The sequence below is a fragment of the Gigantopelta aegis genome, chromosome 1, assembly GCF_016097555.1.
Source record: "Gigantopelta aegis isolate Gae_Host chromosome 1, Gae_host_genome, whole genome shotgun sequence".
Taxonomy (NCBI): domain Eukaryota; kingdom Metazoa; phylum Mollusca; class Gastropoda; order Neomphalida; family Peltospiridae; genus Gigantopelta; species Gigantopelta aegis.
In genome coordinates this window covers 11,108,416-11,136,319 of record NC_054699.1, presented here as the reverse complement: position 1 = coordinate 11,136,319, position 27,904 = coordinate 11,108,416, and the positions used below count along the sequence as shown (strand labels likewise).

Genomic DNA, 27,904 nt, shown 5'->3' with positions numbered 1-27,904 from the left:
AATAAGAAACAGAAAAACAATGCGTTTCCTTCTTCACCCTTACACAACCATGATCCTTGTCATCAGAGATCAGAGTTTAATAAAAGGAATATCAGTTTACGTCCAGGTACAAGTGTCCAAAGACCATCAAAGTTTTTAAAAAATGATGCCAAAGAAAGTGAAAGTGTTAACTCTGCTTCCAGTCGTTTACCATCAGAAGAAATGTGTTCAACCCCGGTGAGAAGGAATACTAGACACACAGAACTGTGGCGGAGTGGTAGGAAGAGCGCCAAGTCTAACAACAGCCGTAACGCCAGTCTTTCTGGCGACAGCGATGGCGACTCTTCTGTGAATGGGATCTCGGTCTTACAGCCAAGGCGACGAACTCGGTCTCAGTCGAAACAAGTCCTCAAGAATTGCATCATCAAACCGCTAGGAAAAGACTATCAAGGGAATCGTAAAGTTTTAGATTCAGAAGTAACCACAGAATGTGATATAGACACTCTTGAAAAAATTGGTGCTAGTAGTGTGCTTACAAGTAGTGGAACGAACACAACGAAAACATCACCATGTATAGGTGATATGTTCATAAAGGAGGATATTGAAAAAAGGATTGAGAATGCCAAAAATGAAAAGTGTTTAGTTAATATGGAGACAGAGTTTAATATGCAGAAGAGTGATAATAACAGAACAGAAATGTCTAAGAGTAAGAGTGTTAAAGAAACAATAGACAGCACGAGACAGGACAACTGTCTAAACACAGAGTTGAATGAGAAGGTGGACAGAGATAATATAGAAAAGAGAGACAACTCTTCAAAGATTAAAGTTAACAGTGATAATATTCTGATATATCGAACACAGAATATAATGGAAATTGACAGCCATGCTGAGGATGAAACAGACAGCAGTTGTGGTGTCACAGATCTAAAACTTGGTTTAAAATCATCTGCATCAGATGCAAGTTTCAGATCAGTTTCTTCTCAAGAAGAACATCTACATGTACAGGTTGGTAAATCTGACTGCGGTTCAGAAATTAATAATCTCCAAACATCGGTCAACAGAAGTGGGCTATCAGAGAAAAACAGTGTGAATTCTTACTCTGATATTCATTCCAAAACCATTGTTTCCTTGGTAACTGATTCTCGAAGTGCATTCAGAGCTATTCGGAGTGGTGATAGAAAGTCTTCTTCCAGTAGCCAAACCATTTATGTTGCTAAACATATCATTCCCAGTGAAAGTAAAGACACATTTTCTACCCACAAAGAAGCTTCTGGTAAACTGTCATCTGTGTCCGATGATGTCAAGCAAGCTGAAAGTCTTGATGTTTGTCAAGTGAGTAGGGATGATGAAGCTGTGAAGAAACAAGACATTCCATCAGAAAGTGAAAATGTTTCCAAAAAAATAGAAGTCACAAAATTAGTCCAAAGGAGGAACTGGAATCCAAAGGTCAGGAGATTAATAGTGTATCATCGAAAAATGTTAAGCTTCAAGACTTTCGAAAGTCATACAGTACATCTTTTATTAAGTCTCATTCTGAAAGACCATCACACTCTGTGGTAAGTGATGATGATAAATCCAAAGATCAAAGGACTGACAGTTTATCACCAAGAAATACAGCACAGGATATTCCAAAGTCCAGCAGCATGTCTTTTGTTCAATCTGATATTGAGAAAGCATCAGATTCTGTGGCAAATAATGATGATGAAACCAGCAGAAAGTCTTTGACAGTGGATCCTTGTGATGCTCTGACATTGGGTTCTTGTGATGCTTTAACAGTGGATTCTTTTGATGCTTTGAAAGTGGATTCTTGTGATGCTTTGAAAGTGGATTCTTGTGATGCTTTGAAAGTGGATTCTTGTGATGCTTTGAAAGTGGATTCTTGTGATGCTTTGACAGTGGATTCTTGTGATGTTTTGAAAGTGGATTCTTGTAATACTTTGACAGTGGATTCTTGTAATACTTTGACAGTGGATTCTTGTGGTGCTTTGAAAGTGGATTCCTGTAATGCTTTGACAGTGAATCCTTGTGATGGAAATGAGAAACAGACAAATAGTTTGGTGGATCATCCACTGGTAGAGTCTACAGAATCCACAGAATCCTCAACACAAGATCCACCTCTCGGCTTCACGCCTTCTCAGAATGACAACCCACAAGCAAAGAAAGTCAGAATAGAAACTCAGACCTCCTTTGGATTTAGTGCCAGTAACAACGAACAGGATGGAGAACTTGAGATGGCATTTGAAGGAGATCAGAACATTCTGGAATTCATTCCCGAACTAGAAAATGAAAACTCTCAGGATGCTTACAGTGTTGTGGATTCTCTAGAAGAGAGTTATCCTCCTCCATCGTTCTTGCCAAATCAAGAAAATAGTTGTGATAGAGTTACGTCCCCAGAAACTGTTTGTGAAATCTCTCTGGTGGATGATTCTGAGTTTTCGTCTATTGTGGATTTAATACAGAATGAACTGAGGGCATCCGCTTGCAGTCCAGTCCATGTGGACCTGTTTGAGATTGTAGATCCATTATCCCCACTTCCAGTCTCCCCTATTTATGATAGAGATTCTCCTGTCTCAGCACAAACTGGTCAAGATGTAGACTCTTGTATTACTGATTCTGTTTTTAAGAAAAAGGCTAAGAAAAAGAAGAAGAAGAAGAAATTGTCTCAATCAGATAAGAAACCAGAATCAAACTCGGACATTCCTAAACGAGAAATGCTTAAATCAGAAGTTCCTAAACGAGAAATGCTTAAATCAGAAGTTCTTAAACGAGAAATTTGTAAACAGCAAATTCTTAAGCCGAAAAGCCCAAACCCAGAAGATCTTGCTCTCCTCACGTGTGGAATGAAACGAACCCGCGTGGCTCACCAGCCCAGACACGACACTGCTGTCCACAAACTTCCTAGATTTGCGTCTGAAGCTCCACCTGATGCTGTAACAGTGAGGCCTCACTCGGCTCTAATGAAATCCAGGGTGGGTGACAGCAGGAGAACTTTGGGGGTAAGGGCAGATGATGAGGAGACATCAATAGATAGATCTCGTGAAGGACTTAGAAGACTTAGTGAAGCTGATTCGGTATCTTGGTCGAAGCCAGCAGGTCGCAGGTAATTACATGTAGATGTGTTGATTGTTAGCAGGGCTTCTAGATTATAGTAGCCCAATCCCATAGCTAGTGATATTCAGTGTTGTGCTAGTAAATAACTACTATTGCCATGTCCAACGGCTAGTGAAAATCAAAATTGTCAAATGCTGGGGTTAAGTCTATTTTGTAAATATGTATATCCTGCCCTCACCCCCACCAAGTGTTAGTGTTTTAAGCTTTATCTCCTTCTTTAAGTGACATATCTGATTATTACTATTAATTAGTAAAATTACATTAACTTAAAGTAAAGTAGGGCTAGTGAATTTGTAATCGTGTCTAGTAAATTTTTAAAATCACTGATCCCATGACTAGTGGATTTTATAAAAATTCTAGAAGCCCGGGTTAGAGGTGTATTAATTAGAGGATGGTCAGTAGAACTTTATAGGATATTAAACAAGCTTCCAGTTCTTATCATGATTATGAACGGAGGGAAATAATTTTCAGTTGTCACAAGCTTTAGGGATTGAAAATGCAAATTATTACATGAGGGACACACACATGATATGAAATGGTTGCAAGTTTAATATCCTATGTATTACCCATAATTCAGGGTTCGAAACTCGCTAAAAAATATGGTGGCCCAAAAAATAATAATGCATGTTGGCAAATTATGGTAAGTGAACCACGAGCAAGATGTTAATCTGGAATACAAACATTAATAGTGCTTATGTGTTATAGCTCAAAATATAATATTATTGGGAAGACTAATGCCATTATTTTTTAAATATTTAAGTCGTCTAAACAGGACATTGGTCGCATTTGGCAACTTGGCCACAGGCTGTTTCGAGCCCTGTAATTGATCTTAATTCATATCACTCAAATTGTTTGGTTGACCTTCCTGTAAGGTTGCAGTGCACCAATCGATGACGTCATCACATGACGTCAAAGTGTTACATTTCACTTGATGTTCTAGTAGGACGTATCACTTTGATATGTACCAAAATATTTTTAACCATATGGGTAATAAAATAAGTTATCCGATATTAAATTTGTGTGTTCTGGGCTCACCCTGTCCATTGTCAAATAAGCCGTTTGCTAAATTTTTATAGGAAGTGGCTACAACATTTAGAATTGGGCTAAAACAAAACCTTGTTGTTACGTGAATGTGTGGAATTTTCTTAGTGAGGAAACATGATTTGGTTTCCTATAACAAGGGTTACCACTGGGCTAATAAATCTTTTTATTACCCAAGTAATTTATGATATTAAAATAATTAATATATCCCACTGTGACTGATACGTATCTGTTTATGTCATCGCAAAATACCATTTGATGTCACTGAATTTGAATAATTGCATTGAATGTTAATTGGTAATAAATAAGAGATATTAAAACTTGCTACCATTTCATAAAGCTTGTAATAATGTAATGACATAATCCATTTCTTTCAGATTGAGGGCAAACTCCATGCCGATGCAGTCTGAATCTAAAGGAGTGAAAAGGAAACAAGTGGATTCTGAAACTTCAGTGCCTTCCAAGATACAGGTTCTGCTTCTTTTTTTTCTCTTTTTTTTTGCTACATTATGGAAAATAGACATGGGCCTAGATTTTCTTAGTTATGATAGCACAACAATATCGTAAAACAATTGCAGGCTGTGGCATATACACATGTATGTCTTTTTGTTGTCATAGTTTACAGCGTTTTTACAATACCATAGGGATAAGTTACATGTATGAAGCAGAGCTGCCAACTGCTATGCTTTGGGTGTAGTTTGCTACACTTAGTCAACGTTTGCTATGCTGCTACGCTCATGCCCAAATTGCTATGCTCAGTTGAAAAAAATCCAGTATGATACGCTAATAAAAACTAGTAATAACGTTTGCAACAGATAAACATAACTGGATGATTAGTGTATTTGGCCAAAGTTTCTACTAACGAATTATGTTTTATTTGACAAGCGTGTAAGTTTCATCTTTCTCACAAATTATAGGTCTACTGAATACAGTTGAAAAGCAGTTGATTTCTGGCATTTATACAAAAAATTGGACGTAATCTTGGAATACAGTAACTAAAAACTGAATTCGTCATTTCTGTGGCTTTTTCGTTTTTTTATTCCAACATATAAAAGTATAATTTGCGGATTAAGAACCATTGTAAAACAGTTATAGTAAGATGTATTCAATAACAGACATGTAGTTTTACTGTAGGCCGAAATCAAGTGTTGTGTACTATAAAACCTTCAAAGAACTGTTCTTTTGTTATGTAACGCTTGCATGCCGTGAATATAGAAAACTGCATGTAAACATATGCCAATTAGGAATAGAGTAATTTTAATTTTAACTTGAAATAAGAATTATAAGCATTCAAATTTAGTATTGATCACATCATTGCACAACAGTTAAAGTTGGGTTTATTGCATTTCGATGCTGTTTTAAGAAAAATTCTGGTCATTCATAATCCTGTTCAAATCCTCCGGCTTATTTGACAACATTTGTTAGATTTCGGGTATGTCTGTATCCCTTAAGCGATGACAAGTGTTATCTATGCTAAAAATAGCATGACCCAGTCTTTTGCGGTTACTATGATGTACATGTACATGTAGTTATTTGGTGTTATTTGGTGTTTTCCTTTGCTATTGTTTATGACATTCGGCCATGCTACGCTCAAATATCATTTGCTACGCTCAGCTTGTCATGAACGCTACTCTCACTTGTAGCTAGGGGCTGGCAGCTCTGATGAAGCTTCGAAAATCTGTAGTCGGGGTCTATTTCACTAAATTATATTAACACTCGTGACTTTGAGGCCTTACAGTGCAATGCAAAAAACAAAAACAAACTTGAAAGGATGATGCGCGATGTTGCTTTGAGAAGGCTGAAGAGAATTTTATGAATTAGGCTCCGGGTTTCAAAGTTTTTGAACAATTAAATAAAAATCTTTTTCTTTTAATGAATTTGTTTTTTTACAAAATCGATGCATTTAATTTGAAATGCTACAAAAAGTATTTATGTATATTGGAACATTTTTAAGTGCATTTTCGTTTATTTTTAAATTGGTAACAATGTATATGTATATGTATGTATGATTGTTTATTTTATTCTAGATGCTGCACTCTCTGTATAACAAAGGTCTTGGTTTTTTCCTTTATGTTTGAGATGGGTTCTGAAATCTATTTAATTTGACTCAACACTCTCTATTAAAAAAAAAAATCTTACTGTAATAGTTTTCATACCATATTAATTTGATAAAAATAATATTTTTGTGAACTGGCTATTACATGTACATATGCATGTAGTTCAAAAGTACAGTTACTGTAACTACATATTATGCAGCATTCTTTTAAATTCTTCTAAATTTCTACACTTTTTGTTATGATAATTTAGGATTTGTTACAGAATATTCAGTTATATATTTTTTAATCAAATTTGTTACAGAAAACTGAGCAGTCATCTATTCCAATTGTGACTCCAAAGACCGAAGTGAAGAAAACCGGTAGATTTTTTTAAATGTAGTTTGTATCCTCTGAAATCCATGTCAGAATTAGTAAATATTTGAAATCTGATAGCCGATGATTAATAAATAGATGTGCTCTAGTAGTGTCGATAAACAGTAATAAACTTTAAAACGTCAGATGTTTTAAATAAAATAATGTGATTAAAATGTTTTGTAATTAATTTGAAGCAGGCTTTAACTGAATGGAGGGCTAGACATAGCCCAGTGGTAAAGCACTCGCTTGATGCGCGGTCGGTCTTGGATCGATCCCCGTCGGTGGGTTCATTGTTCTATTTCTCGCTGCAGCCAGTGCACAATGACTAGTATATCAAAGGCCGTGATATGTGCTATTCTGTCTGTGGGATGGTGCATATAAAAGTTCCCTTGCTACAAGTATTAATGGAAAAAAGTAGTCAGTTTCCTCTCTAAGACTGTGTCAGAATTACCAAATGTTTGACATCCAATAGCCGATGAGTAGTAAATCAATGTGCTCTCGTGGTGTCATTAAACAAAACAAACTTTAACTAACTTTAATTGAATGGTTAACTGGCTGTCTGAAGTGTGATGGGAAGTGGGATCAACTCCATTCGGTGGACCAGTTTTCTCCAGTTCCATATAAATATATTTATAATGTTGGGCTAACTTATTACAAATAATTCTTGTGTAGAGGCCTGTCTTGAAAGGAACTTGCATCAATTAGAGGCCAGGCCTGGTGCTTATAAAGTCTAGACTCGAGACTAATAATAGTCTCAGACGCTGATTTTGAGACAGTAATGTCATGACAACGCCATACAAATTGTATGTGTGTGACATCATTAGAGAGTGAGTCTGGACTCTTAACAGTTTTATAAGCATGACCACAGGTCTCAAATTGTCGCAACAACAAAATAAAGGCCTGACTTGAATATACACCTACCTTACATAAAGTTAAACCCCGTTCACATGCACACATTTGCCTACACAAGAATTTGATTGTATATATGCAAATTTACATACCTGAGGAAACTTGGTCATATGAATGCATTTGCATACATGAGTAAATATACTCACATGTGTAATTTTGAATAATTTGCACCTAGTGGAGACCACATGCAAATTAACATTTTCATATAACTTATAAGTAAAAGTATTGCCTGAGTATTTCAGACTATTTTTGGTAATGTGTACGCACAGAAAAACGTGTACGTCGTCGGAACCTTATCAGTCCATCCATTTCGGTTGACATGAGATTATACTCAGGGCATATCTTTCTTTTACACAGTAGTCATGTAAACGCTTGGCAAATAAGAGTTTTGCACACATGGCTAAAATATGCATACATGTATATGTATATTTACTCATGCCTTATTTTCTGGGTGTTTTAAAAAAAATATATATATTTTAAAAATTAAAGGAATCATGTCACGTAAACCATATTTGGCACCAACCATGTACAATTAATTATAAATTGAATCACCTAAAAATTTTTTTATAAAAAATTAATTACTTAAAATATCTCCATAAAAGAACCCCAGATACGAGCTTTTAGCGGAAATTGCCGATCTTTAATGAGCAGGGCAATCACGAGGTCCGTGACGTCAAGAGACGCGTCGCTTGATCTGACGCCTTACACTTAAAAGCATTAGTCCGTACCACGCATAAAGAATCTAAGACTTGCACAGCTTACCAAAACAATGAGTGTTCGTTCGCAAAACGTTTTGCCGTATCAATATGAGCTGTTAGTAAATGAAGAAAGACACACATTTACTTACAACAGTGATACTGAAGAAAAAACGGATAGCGAGTCGGAGGGTGGAGAAACTGATGGTGCCAGACCAGACCGGTCAACCAATTTACAGCCCGGAGCCCGAAAGTAACCCGGAGACAAAACCAAAACTCGGATGCTAATGCCGAGGTGTATACTGTTCATATTTAGCATAAAGATACACCTCGATATGATGTATTTAAATATGTAAAAAATATAAATGTAGGACAAACATTTTTTTTTTTTTTTTTTTTAGAAAATATCGCATTTTTTATGTTCGGGCTGTACATAATAAAATCTGTATGCACAGTGTAAACAAACGCTCTAATTTACGACAAGGCGCTTCACTTTAATTAACCTGGCTTGTAAAACAACATAAATGACGAGAGTATAATCAACTTTTAAACTAAATATATTTCTATTTGTTTCAATAGAACGAAATGGGGTTATAGTATTTTTCTCTCATAAAAAAAAGTAGCATATTATTAGGCCTATTGGTTGGGTGCGTTAGAGTAAAAACGACCACTCACGATACCCAAGTGATAATTTTCTTTTCTTTGGTACTACGTAATTGGTAAGTTTTGTAATTTTAGATGGGAAAGTCTACTTAATCAAGGGTTTTACAGCATTATTTACAGTAATGAAGCAGGGCGGCTGATAATGTCCATTAACATTGTACTATAGTCGCGACAGGTTACTCCACAATACCCTGTGATCTTAAAAAAACTGGCACGTATTTTGTACGTATGTCTAGACTGTGGTAATCACTTACCTGGTCGATACCCTGCAATATACACCTGCCAATCAGGAATCACATGTGCAGGCCACGGAAAGAAAGGACCAATTAACTAAAACAACACTCCGATTCTCAAGTCAGCCCGTGGATGAAACATAATAGTTATTTCGACACCGACAGTAGTGGTTTATTTTGTATTGAACTTCGTGTTGCTTTGGGGCTTCAGGCGATGAGGAACGTTTTTGTGACGTATTCCGCCCGAAGATTAAAAACATTATTTAAAATTATTATTGTTTTCTACACGTTTTTTAAAAACATATTTAAATACATCGTACTGAGATGTATCCTCATGCCAAATCCCATGTTTGTATATGCCATATTTAATTACTTATTGACGTTTCCTTCTTCGGACGGTGAATACAGATTTTGTTATGTAGGCCTACAGCCCTAACATGAAAAATCTTTTTTTTTCCAAAAAAATAAATAAATAAAAAATTCGACATTTTTGTTTTAACATATATAAATACATCATGCTGAGGTGTATCTTTGTGCCAAATATGTACAATGTACACCTCAGCATTCGCAACCGAGTACTGTATTTGTCTCCGGGTAACGTTCGGGCTCCGGGCTGTAAATAGGCTGACACCAAAGTACTATGCGGTGTTGGTGTCCAATCTTTTCTTTTGCGATAAAATACACGCATCTTTCTTCGGATACAATCCTTTGGAAAACCATAAAAAGACAATCCCGATCGTTTAAACTGTTTATTTTTACACCCAAAGGCCGCGCAGTACGGCACTGTTGGACTGAAAAGATCGTAAGCCCCTTACTCCATATATAAACAGTTAACAACAATGGAAGAGTACAGCGGCTCTGACGTCACTTCCCTTTTTTTCCGAACGCTCACGAAGAAATATGCATAAATCGTACTTTGATACTGATTAGCGTAATTTCTTCATTTTAAGTTAACTACACGTATTTTATTGTTATAAAGTTATTTGTATATTATTTTTATATCATTTTTCTTTTAAAATGAGCTATAATATGGTCTCGTGTCATGTTTCCTTTAATATGATAATCATGTTCTTCAGTAACACATTCTCTAGACAAAAGAATGTGAGATAGGTGATCGACTTTGATATTCTTTTGTAAAAATACTGTATGATAGAAACTTTTACAAATATACTGATGGAAAGAACTAAGGGATCACACCATCACTAGCAGGAGGTAGTGACTGCAACCAAAACTCTCATCCACAGTGTCAAGAGGTTAACCGACTAACGGATGACATTACTGCCATTCAGTCCACAAATACATCTTTGAACTTGATTCAAACATTACGATGCTAATAGTGACTGAAATTTGGTCTACAATAAGAACTGTTCCCTTATTTGTTTCTCTCAGTATAAAAAATAGAAGCCTTGAACAAAAAAATAAATACAAAAATCCTAGGCTTCTATTTTGTGTATTTTATTTTTCTAGCATTTGACAATCAGCTTCTGAAGTGCTTGAATGACAATAACATATTGATAGATGACTTCATCACAGAAATATCACAGAATAGACCAGTAGAAGACGTTTGGAAAAGTCTTGTTGATGCAATTGTCAAGGTCTGTATAATGGTGTTTTATTTAGTCCTAAAATATTGGTAGTAATTTTGACAGATGTAGTTTGAAGATATCTTTGCATAATTAGTTTACTTTTAACCAAATAAATTTACAACAAAGTTAGGGGAAAAAAAAGACTTCTTAACCTTTAGACAACTGGATTAATTTTTGACAAAAAATCACATTGAGTGAGTACAAGTTTATAATTGTTACTCACATACAATGTATATTCACTTAAATGTTTTATAAATACATAAAATAAAGTTCATATTTGAATCGGTAAGTATTATTTTTGTGTATTTTTCTAAATTTTCTAATATTTTAGATCAGTTATTTTTGATTAAAATTAGGCAAAAAATAGAAAACGTTGCATTTACTTATGGGCATTTGTGGCCAGCTGTCCAGTATTTATGTCCATTTTTCCCAGTAACTGGCTTTCTGACCAGAATTTTTTTTAAATATGCCAAACTATGATTCCTATCCCAATATATGATGATTTCCGTTGTTGGTAAAACGATCAAATTTAGTATTAAATTAGCTGTCATAATCAGCTATTGATCCCTGAAAATGACTGCGACATGCTGCCATTGTTGTCAAGTGAAAATACTTGCCGAAAACCACTTTTTCAACTCAAAATTTCAAGATATTTTCCTTTGAAAAACTTAAATCTGGAGACAGGAACCTGAGTTGTTTTTCGTTTCCTGTTAATAAATCACTTCCAGTAAGTGTCGTGTGCAAAACAGAAGGAAATATGAATTGGGGAATGCACTGTATACAGTGTACAGTATGTCGACTGTCGTGATGTCAATCTCACCTGCAGTAGTCATAAGGTTAAACACTCAATCTCCAGCTATCTTTTTTGACAAAATTGAATTTATTTTCAGTTCTTATTTGGCGATATGACCTGTAAGTGTAACATCATAAAACCTATCAAATTTCTATGTGTGAGTACAAACCAGTCTTGTGTAACACAACTTGTTACATAAGAGCTGTGTAACCAATCTCACCATGATCATTATGGCTTGCATAATCTATTAGGTTGTACAATACCAAATAACATTCCACAGGTGATCAATTTTACTTCTTACACACCCGTTGGTGAGAACATCATTAATTATTTTTGATAACACATACATGTACTTGTACTTGTTAACAGATAAACGTTTGCTAACATTTTAAAGACATACGACTGGCTGCTCCTAGGTGATGACTAGGTCACCAATGTCATACTATCCAATGAAAAAAAAGAATGGTCCAATCAGTCACTCCGTAACGTAGAATATAACCTGAAATTGACTTGTCTGTGATGCACAAGTTAATTATAAGCGCAAGAGCCGTATATAGGTTTTCATTGGAAAAGGCATTTAAATTTATTTTAAAACTGTTTTTTTTTTCAGGATATTTAAGAAATAGAATACAACATTCTTGTCTGTTTATCTTACAATTCGTTATTTAAAAACATATTCAACTCACTTTCACTCATTAGATTTTAAAACAACTCGTAAGATAAATGGTATCTAACAGCCACTCATGTAGTATTCTCTCTCTCTCTCTCTCTCTCTCTCTCTCTCTCTCTCTCTCTCTCTCTCTCTCTCTCTCTCTCTCTCTCTCTCTCTCTCTCTCTCTCTCTCTCTCTCTCTCTCTCTCTCTCTATATATATATATATATGGCTAAAAATACTATATGTAATATATCAATCAAATTGTGACCCATAAATATGAATACTAAAACTCCTCCCCCAAAGTATTAACTGAAGAAACTGGAACCTTTCATGGTTTATTTTTAGGTAACCAGATGTTTTTACAGCAGCCCTAGTTTAGTACAATATTGTAGGCCTTAGTTTTAAAGGTATGTCGTCTTTTAGGCACTGGGCTATGTGACACAGTCATGCTGGATGAAATACATTTGCATACATTTATTGCCCAGATCAACACTATCACTCACATTTATCACCATTCACAAAACTGGTATTAACTGCGCTATGAAAAGTTGAGTGCACTTTGAACTTTGACCCAGTCGGATGTTATGTAGTATAGTGCTACCATTAATTTGTTGTGCATGTTCAAGTATCTATAAAAATTTATTCCTGGACTAATCTGATGGTTTCCTTTTCCTATGTGTTTATAGCACCTACAGAATTTCACCGTTAACATTCACAATGATGTATACTCAACATGTGAAGCTGGTAGAGCAGAAACCCGACAACCTGTGTTGACAAGAGAGGAGAACAAAATACTCAGCATCGTCAAACAGTTCCTTAATGTACACAAGGTAGCCATGTTGTGTTATTTTCTTATTATTTCAAAATGTTACATATTTCATGGTAACAGTTTTCTGTTTGGTGCAAGGGGTGGGATATATCTTGGCGGTGGAGCATTTGCATGAGTTATATGGGTTATAGCTTTCGATTCCATTCAGTGTGTCCACAATTATTTTTCCCTCTCGCAACCAATGCCCTTCCATTGGTGTATCAAAGATTGTGGAAGGTGCTTTCCTGTTATAGGAAAGGGCATACATGTATTACTAAAATCAATTCAGTAGGCAGGGGTGGAGGGTGGATCCTGGAATTTGTAAAGGGGGGGGGGGGGGGGGTCACATAATTCTGGAAAGGGCAAGTTTGTGCTTACTGATGACAATGAAGCCTAGCTCCTAAAGAGATCAGTATCTATAGAGGGGTTCGGGGGCTTGGTTCCTGACATTTAAAAAAATAAAGATGCTCTTAGATGTGTTTTCATGGCAGTTTAGTGTTGAATATTATAGTGGGGGAGATCATTGAAGAGAAGACCTCAGTTTGGGGTCTGAGGAGTCATGTAACCCCCTCTGGATCTGGGGCTGGACGTAGCCCAGTGGTAAAGTGTTCGCTTGATGTGCGGTCGGTCTGGGATCGGACCCATTGGGCTATTTCTTGCTCCATCCAGTGCACCACGACTGGTACATCAAAGGCTGTAGTATGTGTTATTCTGTCTGTGGAATGATGCATAGAAAATATCCCTTGCTGCTAATGGAAAAGAGTAGCCCATAAAGTGGCGACAGCAGGTTTCTTTTCTCAATATCTGTGTGGTCCGTAACCATATGTCTGATGCCATATAACTGTAAATAAAATGTGTTGAGTGCGTCATTAAATAAAACATTTCCTATCTTTCTTTCCCTCTGGATCTGCCAATGGTAGAACTATTTGTGGCTGCAATGGGTTTCCTCTCTACCTGTCTTGTTATTTCAGTATGTGTATGTTCAACACTATATAAACTATATTACAGAATGCACCCAAAAGCCTGTTGATGGAAGGTCTATGGAAGGCAGTTTTTGTTCCAGAGAAAGAAGCAAACAAGCTCTATGGAAAACAGGCTTTATGGTATGTTGGTGTGATGGTTTACATTCAGTGCATGGGGAAAATATGTAATTTACTAATATCTTACAAACCTGTTGGTGAGAACATAATTCATTATTTATAACATACACCAATAACACACATGTGTGATAACGATTTTTAACGGCATATGATTGGCTGTTCCTACATGTAGGTGATGACCTGGTCACCATAGCCATACCATCTGATCATATGTGCGTCATCAAAAGTGATAAATCTGTGACATGTTTAAATTTTCTTTAAATATAAATACACATTGTTGTTTAAAAACGTATACAACTCAATTTCATCTATTAAAAGGATGGAATGTAGCCCAGTGGTAGAGTGTTTGCTTGATGTGTGGTCAGTCTAGGATTGATCCCTAGTTGGTGGGCCCATTGGGCTATTTCTCATTCCAGCCAGTGCACCACAGCTGGTATATCAAAGCTGTGGTATGTGCTGTCCTGTCTTTGGGATGGTGCATATAAAAGATCCCTTGCTACTAATGGAAAAATGTAGAACATTTCCTCTCTGAGACTACATGTCAGAATTACCAAATGTTTGACATCTAATAGGCGATGATTAATAAATCATTGTGCTCTAGTGATGTCGTTAAACAAAACAAACTTTAAACTTTTGCTTAATCATATCATGTACACTGTACCTTCCTAGTTCGTTTTAGAACATTTTGATATGCTGCTTACCTGTACCTGTAGGTCAGTTGGGGAATATTTCAACTGATAAAATAATAATTTTCTTTCAGCATCACCTGTCCTCAACAAATGCATATTCCCCTAAGGATAGTAGTCTGGTTCGAACATCCCAACAGCCAATGGGATGGCCTAAAATTATTCTCCTGTGCACGCCTTCCTGTTCTGGTCGCGTGACTGTAACTTCCTTCTTTTTCTTTCGCTCATAGAGTTCAGACATCTTTGTGTTTCGCTCCATCTTAATCTGAGCCATCTGACGTCTTCACTTGGTTTATTTGAGATTTTAATGTGTGGAAAACATTTCTATATGTTGTTACATTATTGTTGTACAATTATTTTGGTCTTAATCACTTTATTTTAACTGTTTTTGTTTTTTTTCAGTCGAGTATTTGTGGCTCTGTGTCATGCAGAAGGTGAGTTTAGACTAGAGATGATCTAGTGAACAATTATAACTGAAATTTGATTGGTTGTGGTCTACCGATGTGATGGTCGATTATGAAATTCAGTCATTTGTTCCCACAGTTTAGATAATGAAATTGATGTAAATATGCTGGGGTTTGGGTGTTTTTTCTCGTGTATTCAAATAAAATACATATTGAATAAGTTTTAAAGGTTAAATTAGTGAGTGCAGGGTCTGCCAGAGAGCTTTCATAAATGTACAGTCCCAGTAATTCAAGTAATGTACAGTCCCAGTAATTCAAGTTCTTTGTAAGTTCATATAATTATAACTGATTGTATAATTAAAATTTGGTCGGTTGATGCAACCTAATTGTAATCCATGATCGATTGCCATTGTTGCAGTGTGAATAACTACTGCTGTAGGTTATGTGATTTACAGATTTCATTTAGTTGCCACTGGATAAAAATTATTGCTGTTAGCTAAAGGAATAATTTTTGGGTTTTTTATTTGTTGCAAAAGGTACTGGTTTAAAGTTCAAAATTGTTGAAAGTAAGCATTTTGCCAATAGCAAAAAACATCACAAAATTGCTATTGATAGCTAATTCTTATGTTTGAGCTCTGCAACATCGCAAAATAAATCTCAATTTGTCATAATACCCAGCCCTGGTACCTAGCTCTCATTCAGTGAACCCATTGGGCTATTTCTCGTTCCGCTCCAGCCAGTGCTCCACAACTGGTGTAACAAAGGCTGTGGTATGTGCTATCCTGTCTGTGGGATGGTGCATATAGTAGATCCCTTGCTGCTAATCGAAAAGAGTAGTCAATGAAGTGGTGACAACGGGTTTCCTCTCAATATCTGTGTGGTCCTTAACCATATGTCTGACACCATATAATGTGTTGAGTGCGTCGTTAAAGAAAACATTTCCTTCCTTCATTCTGTGAAAGTATTGTATTTCTATTTCAGGAGATGTGGAGCAGGCACGTGTGTTTCTGTTCTATGTTATAATGTGTCGACACCTCAGCTTCCCATGTATTTGTCTGTCTGCCGTGGCAGTCTGGCCACTTACACTTATCAAGACACGCCAAGGTATAATTTGCTGGAATATCTATATTATAAGAGTCATTTGTAAATTTTGTTTTGTATTTATCGATTTGTAGCAGTCATAACCTGTAGAAAATTGCATAGCATTATTATGTGACTGTTATACTCAACTGGAGTGGACTATAGGATTTGTCTGTTCCTCTGTCCGTCCATCTCTTCATCTGTCCGTCCATCTGTTTTTCTGTTCCTATGTTCGTCTGTCCATCCATCTCTTCATCTGTCCGTCCATCTGTTTTTCTGTTCCTATGTTCGTCTGTCCATCCATCTCTTCATCTGTCCGTCCATCTGTTTTTCTGTTCCTATGTTCGTCTGTCCATCCATCTCTTTGTCTGTCCGTCCATCTGTGCGTCTGTCCATCAGTTCATCCATCTGTCCATCTGTCCGTCTGTCCCACAAATAGTTTTCCAAACTTACTTCTCACAATGCCTCAAGGTACTGAGCTGAAATTTAGTTTATAGCTTTATGGTTACAATTGCAATTACATGGCGATTTACCCATTTGTGACCGAGTTATTGCCCTTGAATGTAGGAGATACCAAAATTAGTGGATATGTCCCGCTAAAGGGATATGTATTGCTTTAGTAGTACTCGCAGAATGTTTGTTATCACTGAATCATGTGGAAAAGAAAAAGCTAGTCATATTTCCTTGCTGCAGTGTTGTGTTGTGTGTATAATGTATATAGCTTGTAGATATCATGTCGATGAATAGCAGACGTTTAGATCAGTTTGTCTTGTGTGCTGGTAAATATATTGAGCCAAATTTACGAAGCCTGTTTTTCTTAAAACATATGTGTTTACAGGGACAGTCCTGAGTTTACAACCATTGTAAAATGTTTCCGACCAAAAGAGCCTTTTCGATGACGTAACATACAAACTAAATACATTTTCTTATTTAAAATATCAGTGTCTGCATTTACAAGGTGTTTGTTATTGTTTGTTATAGTAGTGCAAACCAGATTTTACCTCCCAATAATTTCATACGTACGAAAAAAAATATATATTAAAATAAAAATTGTGTGCTACAAACATTAGTATTTGACTGCAAACACATTGATATACAGACACTGGTATTCTAAACAAGAAAATGTATTTAGTATGAAATAGTAGTGGCCAACAAGGCTCACAAATCACAAACATCTTACAATGGCTGCAAACTCAGGCCAGTCCCTTTAAGCATTGTGAATGCATGTAGTTAAATCAAAAACAGGAGTTCAAAATTCATCTCATTATTTTGGAATGTTTGTATTTTATCTCACAGATGCCAACCCTGTAGTTGTGGTGATGGAGTATATTATCATGAAGAGTCTGGAGGGCAGTAGCACCAGGACGAAGAGCAAACAGGTAGGAGAACCAGGAGTCAGTATGTCTGTCTGTCCATCTCTCTTTCTGTTACACTGTCTTTTCGTCAGTCCCTGCATTTTCTGTCCATCTGTCCACCTATTTGTCTGTCCACTCTCAATCCATCCATCCATGCATCCGTTCCCTACCATGAATCTCTCCATCCATAATTTTTTATTATTTTTAATGTTTTAATAATTCATTCATTCATTCATTCATTCATTCATTCATTCATTCATCCATTCCTTTCCAATCCATTCCTTTCCATTCGTACATTCCATCCATCTATCTATCCATCCATCCATCCATCCATCCATTCCATTCCATTCCATTCCATTCCATCCATCCATTTATCCATCCATCCATCCATCCATTTATCCATCCATTCATCCATTCATCCATCCATTCATTCATCCATCCATCCATCCATCTATCCATCCATCTCTTCTTTCCCACTCTCAATTTGTCCATTGATCCATTCCTCCATTAGACATATTGGTCCACCATCTTTGATTTTAAAATTGCAATAATCAAAAGGTAAGGATTTTTATAACTGTTTTCTTTAATTTTCGTGGAATACTAATATAGTGTCATAAATGTTATTTCTTTTTGTATTCAGATTTCAGAATGTTTCTGTAAGCTGTGTGACTGGTCAAATGTTCCGCGAGCGAGTGAGGACGTGTTGCGACAGGCAGTGGAGAAACTTGACAATGCTGCAACACTGAATCAGACAGGTTAGTTACCGAAGATGTGTGTTAATGACGGCAGCACAAGATTTCTTATTAGTACATAGACACCAAGAGGACTTGGTTTTAATATGAAGCTGAATAGAAAATTATATTCAATATTTGTGTTTATCATCCATTAAAGGCTTTTGTATGAGATATCACTGGCGCTATAATTTGTGATATCTCCTGCAATATTCTCCTAGGAGATATCGCATATTTTGTTATGTCACTGTGTATATTTCAGCGCTAAACCTATCATTAGTTATGTCACGCCACTGTTCTGCAAGTTAACGAGTCTACCGCTGCTAAATATAGTGACATTCAACCCACATTACTGACATTGTTTACAATTGTCGCAAATGAAAGAATGATAATGGATGATAAAAGAATACCCACCTCGTGTCCTGTGATATAATTTATCAGCACTCATTAATAAAAGTATAAAAATCCTTGGCAAGCCTAGGATTTCATACTTTATCAACTTGTGCTGTTAAATTATGATATCACAAGACACGAGGGGAGTATCCTCTCTTTATTTATTTATTTATTTATTTATTTAGTACTAAGTAGGTCTATACAGTAATGACAGTCAAATTAATGGTTTCTTTTTTTCTTTAATTCTTTCTTTTATTTTATTTTTATATATATATATTTATTTATTTTAATTATTATTTAATAATAAAACAATGTTTTAATTATTAATTAAAAAATTTCCATTATGTTGTTAATAGTTTGTTCTAACCAGGGCCCTAATGGTATTTACTATTATGTCTATGACAAAGTCCATATAAATTATCCCTTTCTGCATCATGTGTAGGAGTAGCCTACATGTGTATGTGGAAACGATGGCTTTTTTTCACTCTCTATCAACCAAATGTGGAAATAACCAAACTCAAATATCCATAGTTTAAATGTGCCAAGATATCGATAAACAAATATTCCTTTTCCTTTTTTAAAATTTTGTCTGTAATGTTTGTGGTATTATTATTTTTCAGAAAAGGTATTTGAGGTGATGAAGAGCATTGAGCTGTTGCTGGTGTACGAAGGCTGGGCCTGGCTGTACAGACACTTCATTCTCAAACACTTCATGTCCATCCACGACCGCTGGAACAACAGGGCAGAGGATGGGTTGTCTCCCCTGTATGTTCAGTCAGTGCTCAAAATAATTGGTACGTAACATAAGTTGTTCTCAGGTCTAAATCAGTAGAAAGTTTAGAATTGTTTTTAACAAAAACACCACTAGATTTATTAATCATTGGCTATAGGATATCAAACATTTGGTCATTTTGATGCTTATTTTCATGCTTATATCCAATTAAGGTTCAAGCACGCTGTCCTAGGCACACACCTCAGCTATCTGGGCTGGCTGTCCAGTACAGTGGGTTAGTTGTCAGTTGGTTAGTGGTTAGTAAGAGAGAAGAGGGTGTAGTGACCATTGAGCCCTTAGGAACTCGCTGCGAACCCTGTACCTACCAGCCTGTATTCCGATGGCTTAACCACTGCGCCACCGAGGCCAGTACTCATAACTGATCCTTGGTTACCATTGTTCAATTGTTTTGTGGATATCCAGTAACTGGTGATTATTTTAATCAATGGATTTTAGTGGTGTCTTTAAAAGAAAACATTTTCCTCTGGCCGGTTCAAAGGGTTGAATGAATAGTTAATTTGTTGGTGTGTGGTGAAGATTAATTCGTTCATTTATAGTTATTTGTATTCTTATACAGTCCTTGTTTTTTTTTTAAATCGCACACCTCAATATGCTAAGGCGAGTGAAAAATCACTCTCCAAAATAAATCAAATAGGCAGAGTAGCTCCGATTGGATTTTGACTGGTATGTCTACAAAATTGTCTATTAAACCAGTATTTCTCGATTTGTTCAACAAAGAGAAATACAAGTTTAATGACTGCATGGAAGCCACTGCCATGTTTTTAATTTTTATTGTTTTAATAAAAGGATCTTCCTAGCAGCTAAATGAGTTATGAAAACTGTTGATTTTTGTAAACAGTGGAAATAAATATACCCATCTATTTTACATGCGCCGTTTGTTAAGTGTAACGTGCGCTGCTTTTCACACTCATCAGATTGAAATTACGTGTGCTGTACGAGCACGATCGCACCCGCACACCTTAAAAAGCAATGTCTGCTTATATCCAATTAAAGTTCATGCATGCTGCCCTGGACTGTCTGTCTAGGACATTGGGTTAGTTTTTAGTTGTTAATGGTTAGTGAGAGAGAATTCAGTGTAGTGGCCAAGGCTTACACCTACCCATTGAGTCATTAAACTCACTGGGTGGGAACCGATACCAGGAGACTAACCCAGTACCTGCTAGTCTTTAAGTCTTAAAGCTTTGAAGGGACATTCCTGAGTTTGATGCACTTTTTAAGATGTTATCGACTAACAAAACATTTTAACGATTGTAATTACATATCAAATATATTTTTCTGCATAAAATATTAATGGCTGTATATTAAATGTGTTTCTGATCGTTCTAATATTTGTACTGGGTTAAATTTCATTTTATTTCCCAAAATATTTCTTTTTTCGTACGTACAAAATTATTTGAAGACAAAATCCAGTTTGGGCTTCTTACAAATATTAAGAGGACCAGAAAAACATTGAATATACAGACACTGATATTCTAAACCAGAAAATATATTTAATATGAAACTTTAATTGTAGAAATACTTTATTATTCGGAAACATCTTACAATGCAGCAAACTCAGGAATGTCCCTTTAAATCAAATGACATCACTACTGAAAAATGTATAGACCTATCACAACAACTGTTTCTTATATCAAATGCAGCAAACTCAGGAATGTCCCTTTAAGTCAAATGACATCACTACTGAAAAATGTATAGACCTATCACAACAACTGTTTCTTATATCAAATGCAGCAAACTCAGGAATGTCCCTTTAAGTCAGATGACATCACTACTGAAAAATATATAGACCTATCACAACAACTGTTTCTTATATCAAATGCAGCAAACTCAGGAATGTCCCTTTAAGTCAAATGACATCACTACTGAAAAATATATAGACCTATCACAACAACTGTTTCTTATATCAAATGCAGCAAACTCAGGAATGTCCCTTTAAGTCACATGACATCACTACTGAAAAATGTATAGACCTATCACAACAACTGTTTCTTATATCAAATGCAGCAAACTCAGGAATGTCCCTTTAAGTCAGATGACATCACTACTGAAAAATATATAGACCTATCACAACAACTGTTTCTTATATCAAATGCAGCAAACTCAGGAATGTCCCTTTAAGTCAAATGACATCACTACTGAAAAATGTATAGACCTATCACAACAACTGTTTCTTATATCAAATGCAGCAAACTCAGGAATGTCCCTTTAAGTCAGATGACATCACTACTGAAAAATATATAGACCTATCACAACAACTGTTTCTTATATCAAATGCAGCAAACTCAGGAATGTCCCTTTAAGTCAGATGACATCACTACTGAAAAATATATAGACCTATCACAACAACTGTTTCTTATATCAAATGCAGCAAACTCAGGAATGTCCCTTTAAGTCAGATGACATCACTACTGAAAAATGTATAGACCTATCACAACAACTGTTTCTTATATCAAATGCAGCAAACTCAGGAATGTCCCTTTAAGTCAAATGACATCACTACTGAAAAATATATAGACCTATCACAACAACTGTTTCTTATATCAAATGCAGCAAACTCAGGAATGTCCCTTTAAGTCAAATGACATCACTACTGAAAAATATATAGACCTATCACAACAACTGTTTCTTATATCAAATGCAGCAAACTCAGGAATGTCCCTTTAAGTCAAGTGACATCACTACTGAAAAATATATAGACCTATCACAACAACTGTTTCTTATATCAAATGCAGCAAACTCAGGAATGTCCCTTTAAGTCAAATGACATCACTACTGAAAAATGTATAGACCTATCACAACAACTGTTTCTTATATCAAATGCAGCAAACTCAGGAATGTCCCTTTAAGTCACATGACATCACTACTGAAAAATGTATAGACCTATCACAACAACTGTTTCTTATATCAAATGCAGCAAACTCAGGAATGTCCCTTTAAGTCAGATGACATCACTACTGAAAAATATATAGACCTATCACAACAACTGTTTCTTATATCAAATGCAGCAAACTCAGGAATGTCCCTTTAAGTCAAATGACATCACTACTGAAAAATATATAGACCTATCACAACAACTGTTTCTTATATCAAATGCAGCAAACTCAGGAATGTCCCTTTAAGTCAAATGACATCACTACTGAAAAATGTATAGACCTATCACAACAACTGTTTCTTATATCAAATGCAGCAAACTCAGGAATGTCCCTTTAAGTCAGATGACATCACTACTGAAAAATATATAGACCTATCACAACAACTGTTTCTTATATCAAATGCAGCAAACTCAGGAATGTCCCTTTAAGTCAAATGACATCACTACTGAAAAATGTATAGACCTATCACAACAACTGTTTCTTATATCAAATGCAGCAAACTCAGGAATGTCCCTTTAAGTCAAATAACATCACTACTGAAAAATATATAGACCTATCACAACAACTGTTTCTTATATCAAATGCAGCAAACTCAGGAATGTCCCTTTAAGTCAAATAACATCACTACTGAAAAATATATAGACCTATCACAACAACTGTTTCTTATATCAAATGCAGCAAACTCAGGAATGTCCCTTTAAGTCAGATCACATCACTACTGAAAAATGTATAGACCTATCACAACAACTGTTTCTTATATCAAATGCAGCAAACTCAGGAATGTCCCTTTAAGTCAAATAACATCACTACTGAAAAATATATAGACCTATCACAACAACTGTTTCTTATATCAAATGCAGCAAACTCAGGAATGTCCCTTTAAGTCAAATAACATCACTACTGAAAAATATATAGACCTATCACAACAACTGTTTCTTATATCAAATGCAGCAAACTCAGGAATGTCCCTTTAAGTCAAATAACATCACTACTGAAAAATATATAGACCTATCACAACAACTGTTTCTTATATCAAATGCAGCAAACTCAGGAATGTCCCTTTAAGTCAGATGACATCACTACTGAAAAATATATAGACCTATCACAACAACTGTTTCTTATATCAAATGCAGCAAACTCAGGAATGTCCCTTTAGTTTAAGTCGAGTGACATCACTACTGAAAAATATATAGACCTATCACAACAACTGTTTCTTATATCAAATGCAGCAAACTCAGGAATGTCCCTTTAAGTCAGATGACATCACTACTGAAAAATATATAGACCTATCACAACAACTGTTTCTTATATCAAATGCAGCAAACTCAGGAATGTCCCTTTAAGTCAAATGACATCACTACTGAAAAATGTATAGACCTATCACAACAACTGTTTCTTATATCAAATGCAGCAAACTCAGGAATGTCCCTTTAAGTCAAATAACATCACTACTGAAAAATATATAGACCTATCACAACAACTGTTTCTTATATCAAATGCAGCAAACTCAGGAATGTCCCTTTAAGTCAAATAACATCACTACTGAAAAATATATAGACCTATCACAACAACTGTTTCTTATATCAAATGCAGCAAACTCAGGAATGTCCCTTTAAGCACTACACCACTGAAGCGGGTATGGTGAAGAGATAAACATGTGGTTTTATATGCCGTGTATTCTAACAAATATGAAGGAGAGATGGGGAATGAAAAGAAATCATGCATTTGGCACAAAGCAGATAAAATGATCATATTGTTATTTTCTATTTCAGGTGAAATATTCCGGCTGAACGTTAAACCTGAGCAGAAAGACGTGAGAAAACTCATTGATAAATGGCTGCTTACATTTCTCAACAGAAAAACAGGTTCGTTCACAAGTCATAATAAAAATCACTGGTACATGTAGATATTTTGTGTGTGTTTTAGATACAAAAGAAGTCAGCTTGCACCCTGGACTGTCACTTTAATTTGCAGTTACCGGTACACGTAGGAAGGTTTTCTGATGAACTTCTATTGATTACTGATTAGATTTTTGTCTTTTGTTGGTTTAGTTGGAATTGCATCATTGATCATTGATCGTAATCAGTTAGCACCAGCCAATCAACTTTTGATTATACAATCGGTTAGAATTATATTATTGTGTTCAATGGAATAGTCACTTCGAATCACTAATTGTACCTTTAATACCTATTCACATGAAACCAAACCCAGCATTCTTAATGAAATCCGTCATTTAAACTGCTGGGTTAATTACAGTTAACATGTCCATTGACAAATTGTTGATCTTTCTTTTCTTTTTATTTCTTTTTTTGTTTGTTTGTTTAACAACATCATTAGAGCACATTGATTAATAAATCATCGGCTATTGGATGTCAAACATTTGGTAATTCTGACTTGTAGTCATCAGAGGAAACCCGTTACATTTTTCCTAATGCAGCAGGGGATCTTTTATATGTACTTTCCCACAGACAGGAAAGCACATACCACAGCCTTTGTCCAGTTGTGGTGCACTAGTTGGAATAAGAAAAAAAACCCAATCAGCTGAATGGATCCACTGAGGTGGTTCAATCCTGCGACACAATCACCTCAGGCGAGCACTCAACCGACTGAGCTAAATCCCACTCCAATCATTTTTATAATCAGTCGTCACATCAGCTCAACTAATCAATTTTGTATTACAAGCTGAAGTGTTGTTAAATATTCATTTTCTTTCCTTTTTAGTAATAGGCTTTATGGCAATAGAGGATTTCTCTCCCTCTCCCCCGCCCCTTCCCTCCCTCCTGACCAAGTATCAAAAATAAAAAAGTTTGTAGACACCAAGTAGCCATACATGTAGTTCAAAAGACTAGAGTAAGTGTTCTCTAGATTGCATAGTGTTAGATATTTGGGATATACTGAGTTACATTTTGTGTATGTATACTGATATGTATATATACTGTATTTGTGTATATATGTATACATGTGTATGTGTGTGTATATGTATATGTATATATATATATACTGTAGATCCTGAAATTATATGTGATCGTAATATTAATGTGAAAAATGCGAGTTTGTGTTATTCGCATTAATAATATGATGCATTTATTTTTATGTTTTGTCTGTGTGTCCAACGTTATTAAAAAACAAAACAAAAAACAAAACAAAGCTTAAAATTTTAATATATTTATAAAACACAACTGGAACACAATTTATTGTATGCGAGACAGACTAATTGTCCAATAGTCCAGCCAGGTGTGACCAATGCAGGGTCTTTGGCCACCCGGTCAATAGCCGACATGATCCATCGCACATGGATGGGTTTTAGCATGCTAATCCTGAGGTTGACTGTTTCTTTGTTTTTATTGTTCAAGTTTGCTTTAACTTTGTCGGCATACCACTTTGTGAATTCTTCTTTCATTATGACTTTGAAATCACCGTTTGTGTGTTATTGTAGTATTGTATTTTGGGGGGGGGGGGGGGGGGGGGGGGGGGGCTTTTTTGCTCCACAAAACATCATAACAATCTTATCACAGTCTCAAAATATTGCTTACAATTTGTCACTTTAACTCCTAATGTGTAATTTTTCTTTTTTTCCAGCTGTTGCTGCGGTACCGCTCTGTTCTGCTGCCGTGATGCTGGAGATTTCTCCGTTCCTGCCACTAAAGGCTGTCCGCACCCTGCTGCTGTGGTCAGAGAAACACAGGGACATAATCACCGACGAGTTCAAACACAAACTGTCACAGGCCCGCCAGGTGTTCTCGGCGCGAATTCCAATGTTCACCGCTAATCTGCCCGACAATCTGAACACCATGTGATATGTGAAAACATTTACCAGTTTTCTGTACAGAAAGGGGTGGGATCTGTAATTTAGCTCAGTCGGTAGAGAGCTAGTCTGAGATGTTTGGGTCGTAGGATCAAATCACGTCGGTTGACCCATTTTCAGATTTTTTTCTTCCCCCCACCCCCCCCACCCCCCCTCCCATCCCAACCAGTGCCATATGACTGGTATATCAAAGGCTGTGGTATGTGCTGTCTTGTCTATGAGAAAGTGCATGTAAAAGATCACTTGCTGCTAATGGTAAAATGTAGCAGGTTTCTTCTAACTTTGTATGTCATAATTATCAAATGTTTCGACATCCAGATGCTGATGATTAATAAATCAATGTGCTCTAGTTGTGTTGTTAAAGAAAACAAACTTTAACTTTTTTTTGTCTAGAAAGGGAAAAGTTTATTACTGTGTGTCTTGGTATTGAAATTATTATCTTTAAGAGGTGCATATTGTCTCAGATTTTAGTGTTCAGTCGTTGTATACACACGACAATGTGGACATCGTGTGATATCTAAAAACTTGGCTTTCTCTGCAAAAGGAATTGAGTAGTAACTGTAATGTATATTTTCTTAATGATATGATGATCCTTAAAAACGAATGTGGTCTAAGATTTCAAAATTCAACACTCATCCACATTAAAAAAAAGTGAATATAATCATATGATATTTAAAAACTTCAAGTAGCTTTTTCTGAAAAAAAATCCAAAAGAGAATTGTAGTACCTGTAATGTATATTTTATTAATGATACATGATACTCCTTAAATAGTGGATGTGGTCTCAGATTTCAATATTCAGTGGTAATCCACATTCAAAAGGGAGTGTAATCATGTGATAATTAAACATTTTGAGGTAGATTTCTTTGCAAATGAATACAGTACCTGTCATGAATGTACATTTTATTAATGTCATGAAGATCTCTAAGATGTGGGTGTGGTCTCGGATTTTGATATTCATTGAAAATGAAATAAGAATAGTAACTATTGTATATTTTATTAATGATATTGTCATCTTCAAGAGGTTCGTTTGGTCTTACATATAGATTCTAGTATTCATTCCTCATCCACATTCAAAAGTGTCAATATAATGGGCCATTTCTTATAAAGATCTCCTTTTGTCCTATCCAGAACACTATGTTTATTGATAATAATTGTAAAATAGCTGAAGATTGTTGTGACCAAAAGTTGTATATATATATATATATATATATATATATATAGTGGAGGATCCAGAAAATCCATTTAGGGTGCCCCAATGACATGAGGCGGAATGCCAATGGAACTTTGGAGGGGATCGTAAAAAAAAAAGATCCTCCTCTGCATACACACACACACACGCACACGCACACAGACACACACACAGACACACACACAGACACACACACATACACACACACACACACACAGTACTGGGCCAAGTAGTAGTTACTAAATTATACATGTTTGAATCATTGTTAGATAACCGATAAATGCCATTTTATCCAAAAAACAACTTCTACTGTCATTACTCAATTCAAGGCGTCATGTTCTGATTTTTGTATTCGTTTTTGTTTTTTTAAATTTCATCCTTTATATACATTACATATTTCAACTTAAGATTGCCCATTGTGGACTTGATATGTTTTATATAGAAAGCATAACAAAACCCCTTTTGCAGAAAATTACTAAAATAGATTTATTGGTTTTCGCACTTGAACTCTTCAGTTATTTGCAATAAACTGTGTGCTCAGGATAGGACTAAGATGAGATATATAAAGGAATAAGAGTAGTACTGTGTAACAAAGGAATAGGAGTAGTAC

The 27,904-nt window shown here is 35.6% G+C and overlaps 1 protein-coding gene across 1 annotated transcript; it reads left to right on the top strand.

Moving 5' to 3' along the window:
* The first annotated feature begins 561 nt into the window (after window positions 1-561).
* LOC121371954 lies at window positions 562-26,261 on the top strand. The gene is made up of 14 exons (XM_041498545.1): window positions 562-1,360; window positions 1,471-3,079; window positions 4,509-4,602; window positions 6,490-6,547; window positions 10,510-10,637; window positions 12,762-12,905; window positions 13,892-13,986; window positions 15,072-15,103; window positions 16,055-16,177; window positions 17,450-17,532; window positions 18,149-18,263; window positions 19,253-19,426; window positions 24,071-24,163; window positions 25,878-26,261. Exons 1-14 carry the CDS (start codon window positions 562-564, stop codon window positions 26,093-26,095), a joined length of 3,765 nt encoding a protein of 1,254 aa, XP_041354479.1. The 3' UTR covers window positions 26,096-26,261.
* Window positions 26,262-27,904: the final 1,643 nt, after the last annotated feature.

Coding starts and splice junctions, on each gene's coding strand:
- LOC121371954 (XM_041498545.1), top strand. CDS start 562: ATGTTCATAAAGGAGGATATTGAAAAAAGGATTGAGAATGCCAAAAAT. Junction 15,104..16,054: donor GGCTCTGTGTCATGCAGAAG/GTGAGTTTAGAC, acceptor TTTCTATTTCAG/GAGATGTGGAGCAGGCACGT. Junction 17,533..18,148: donor CCAGGACGAAGAGCAAACAG/GTAGGAGAACCA, acceptor TTTTGTATTCAG/ATTTCAGAATGTTTCTGTAA.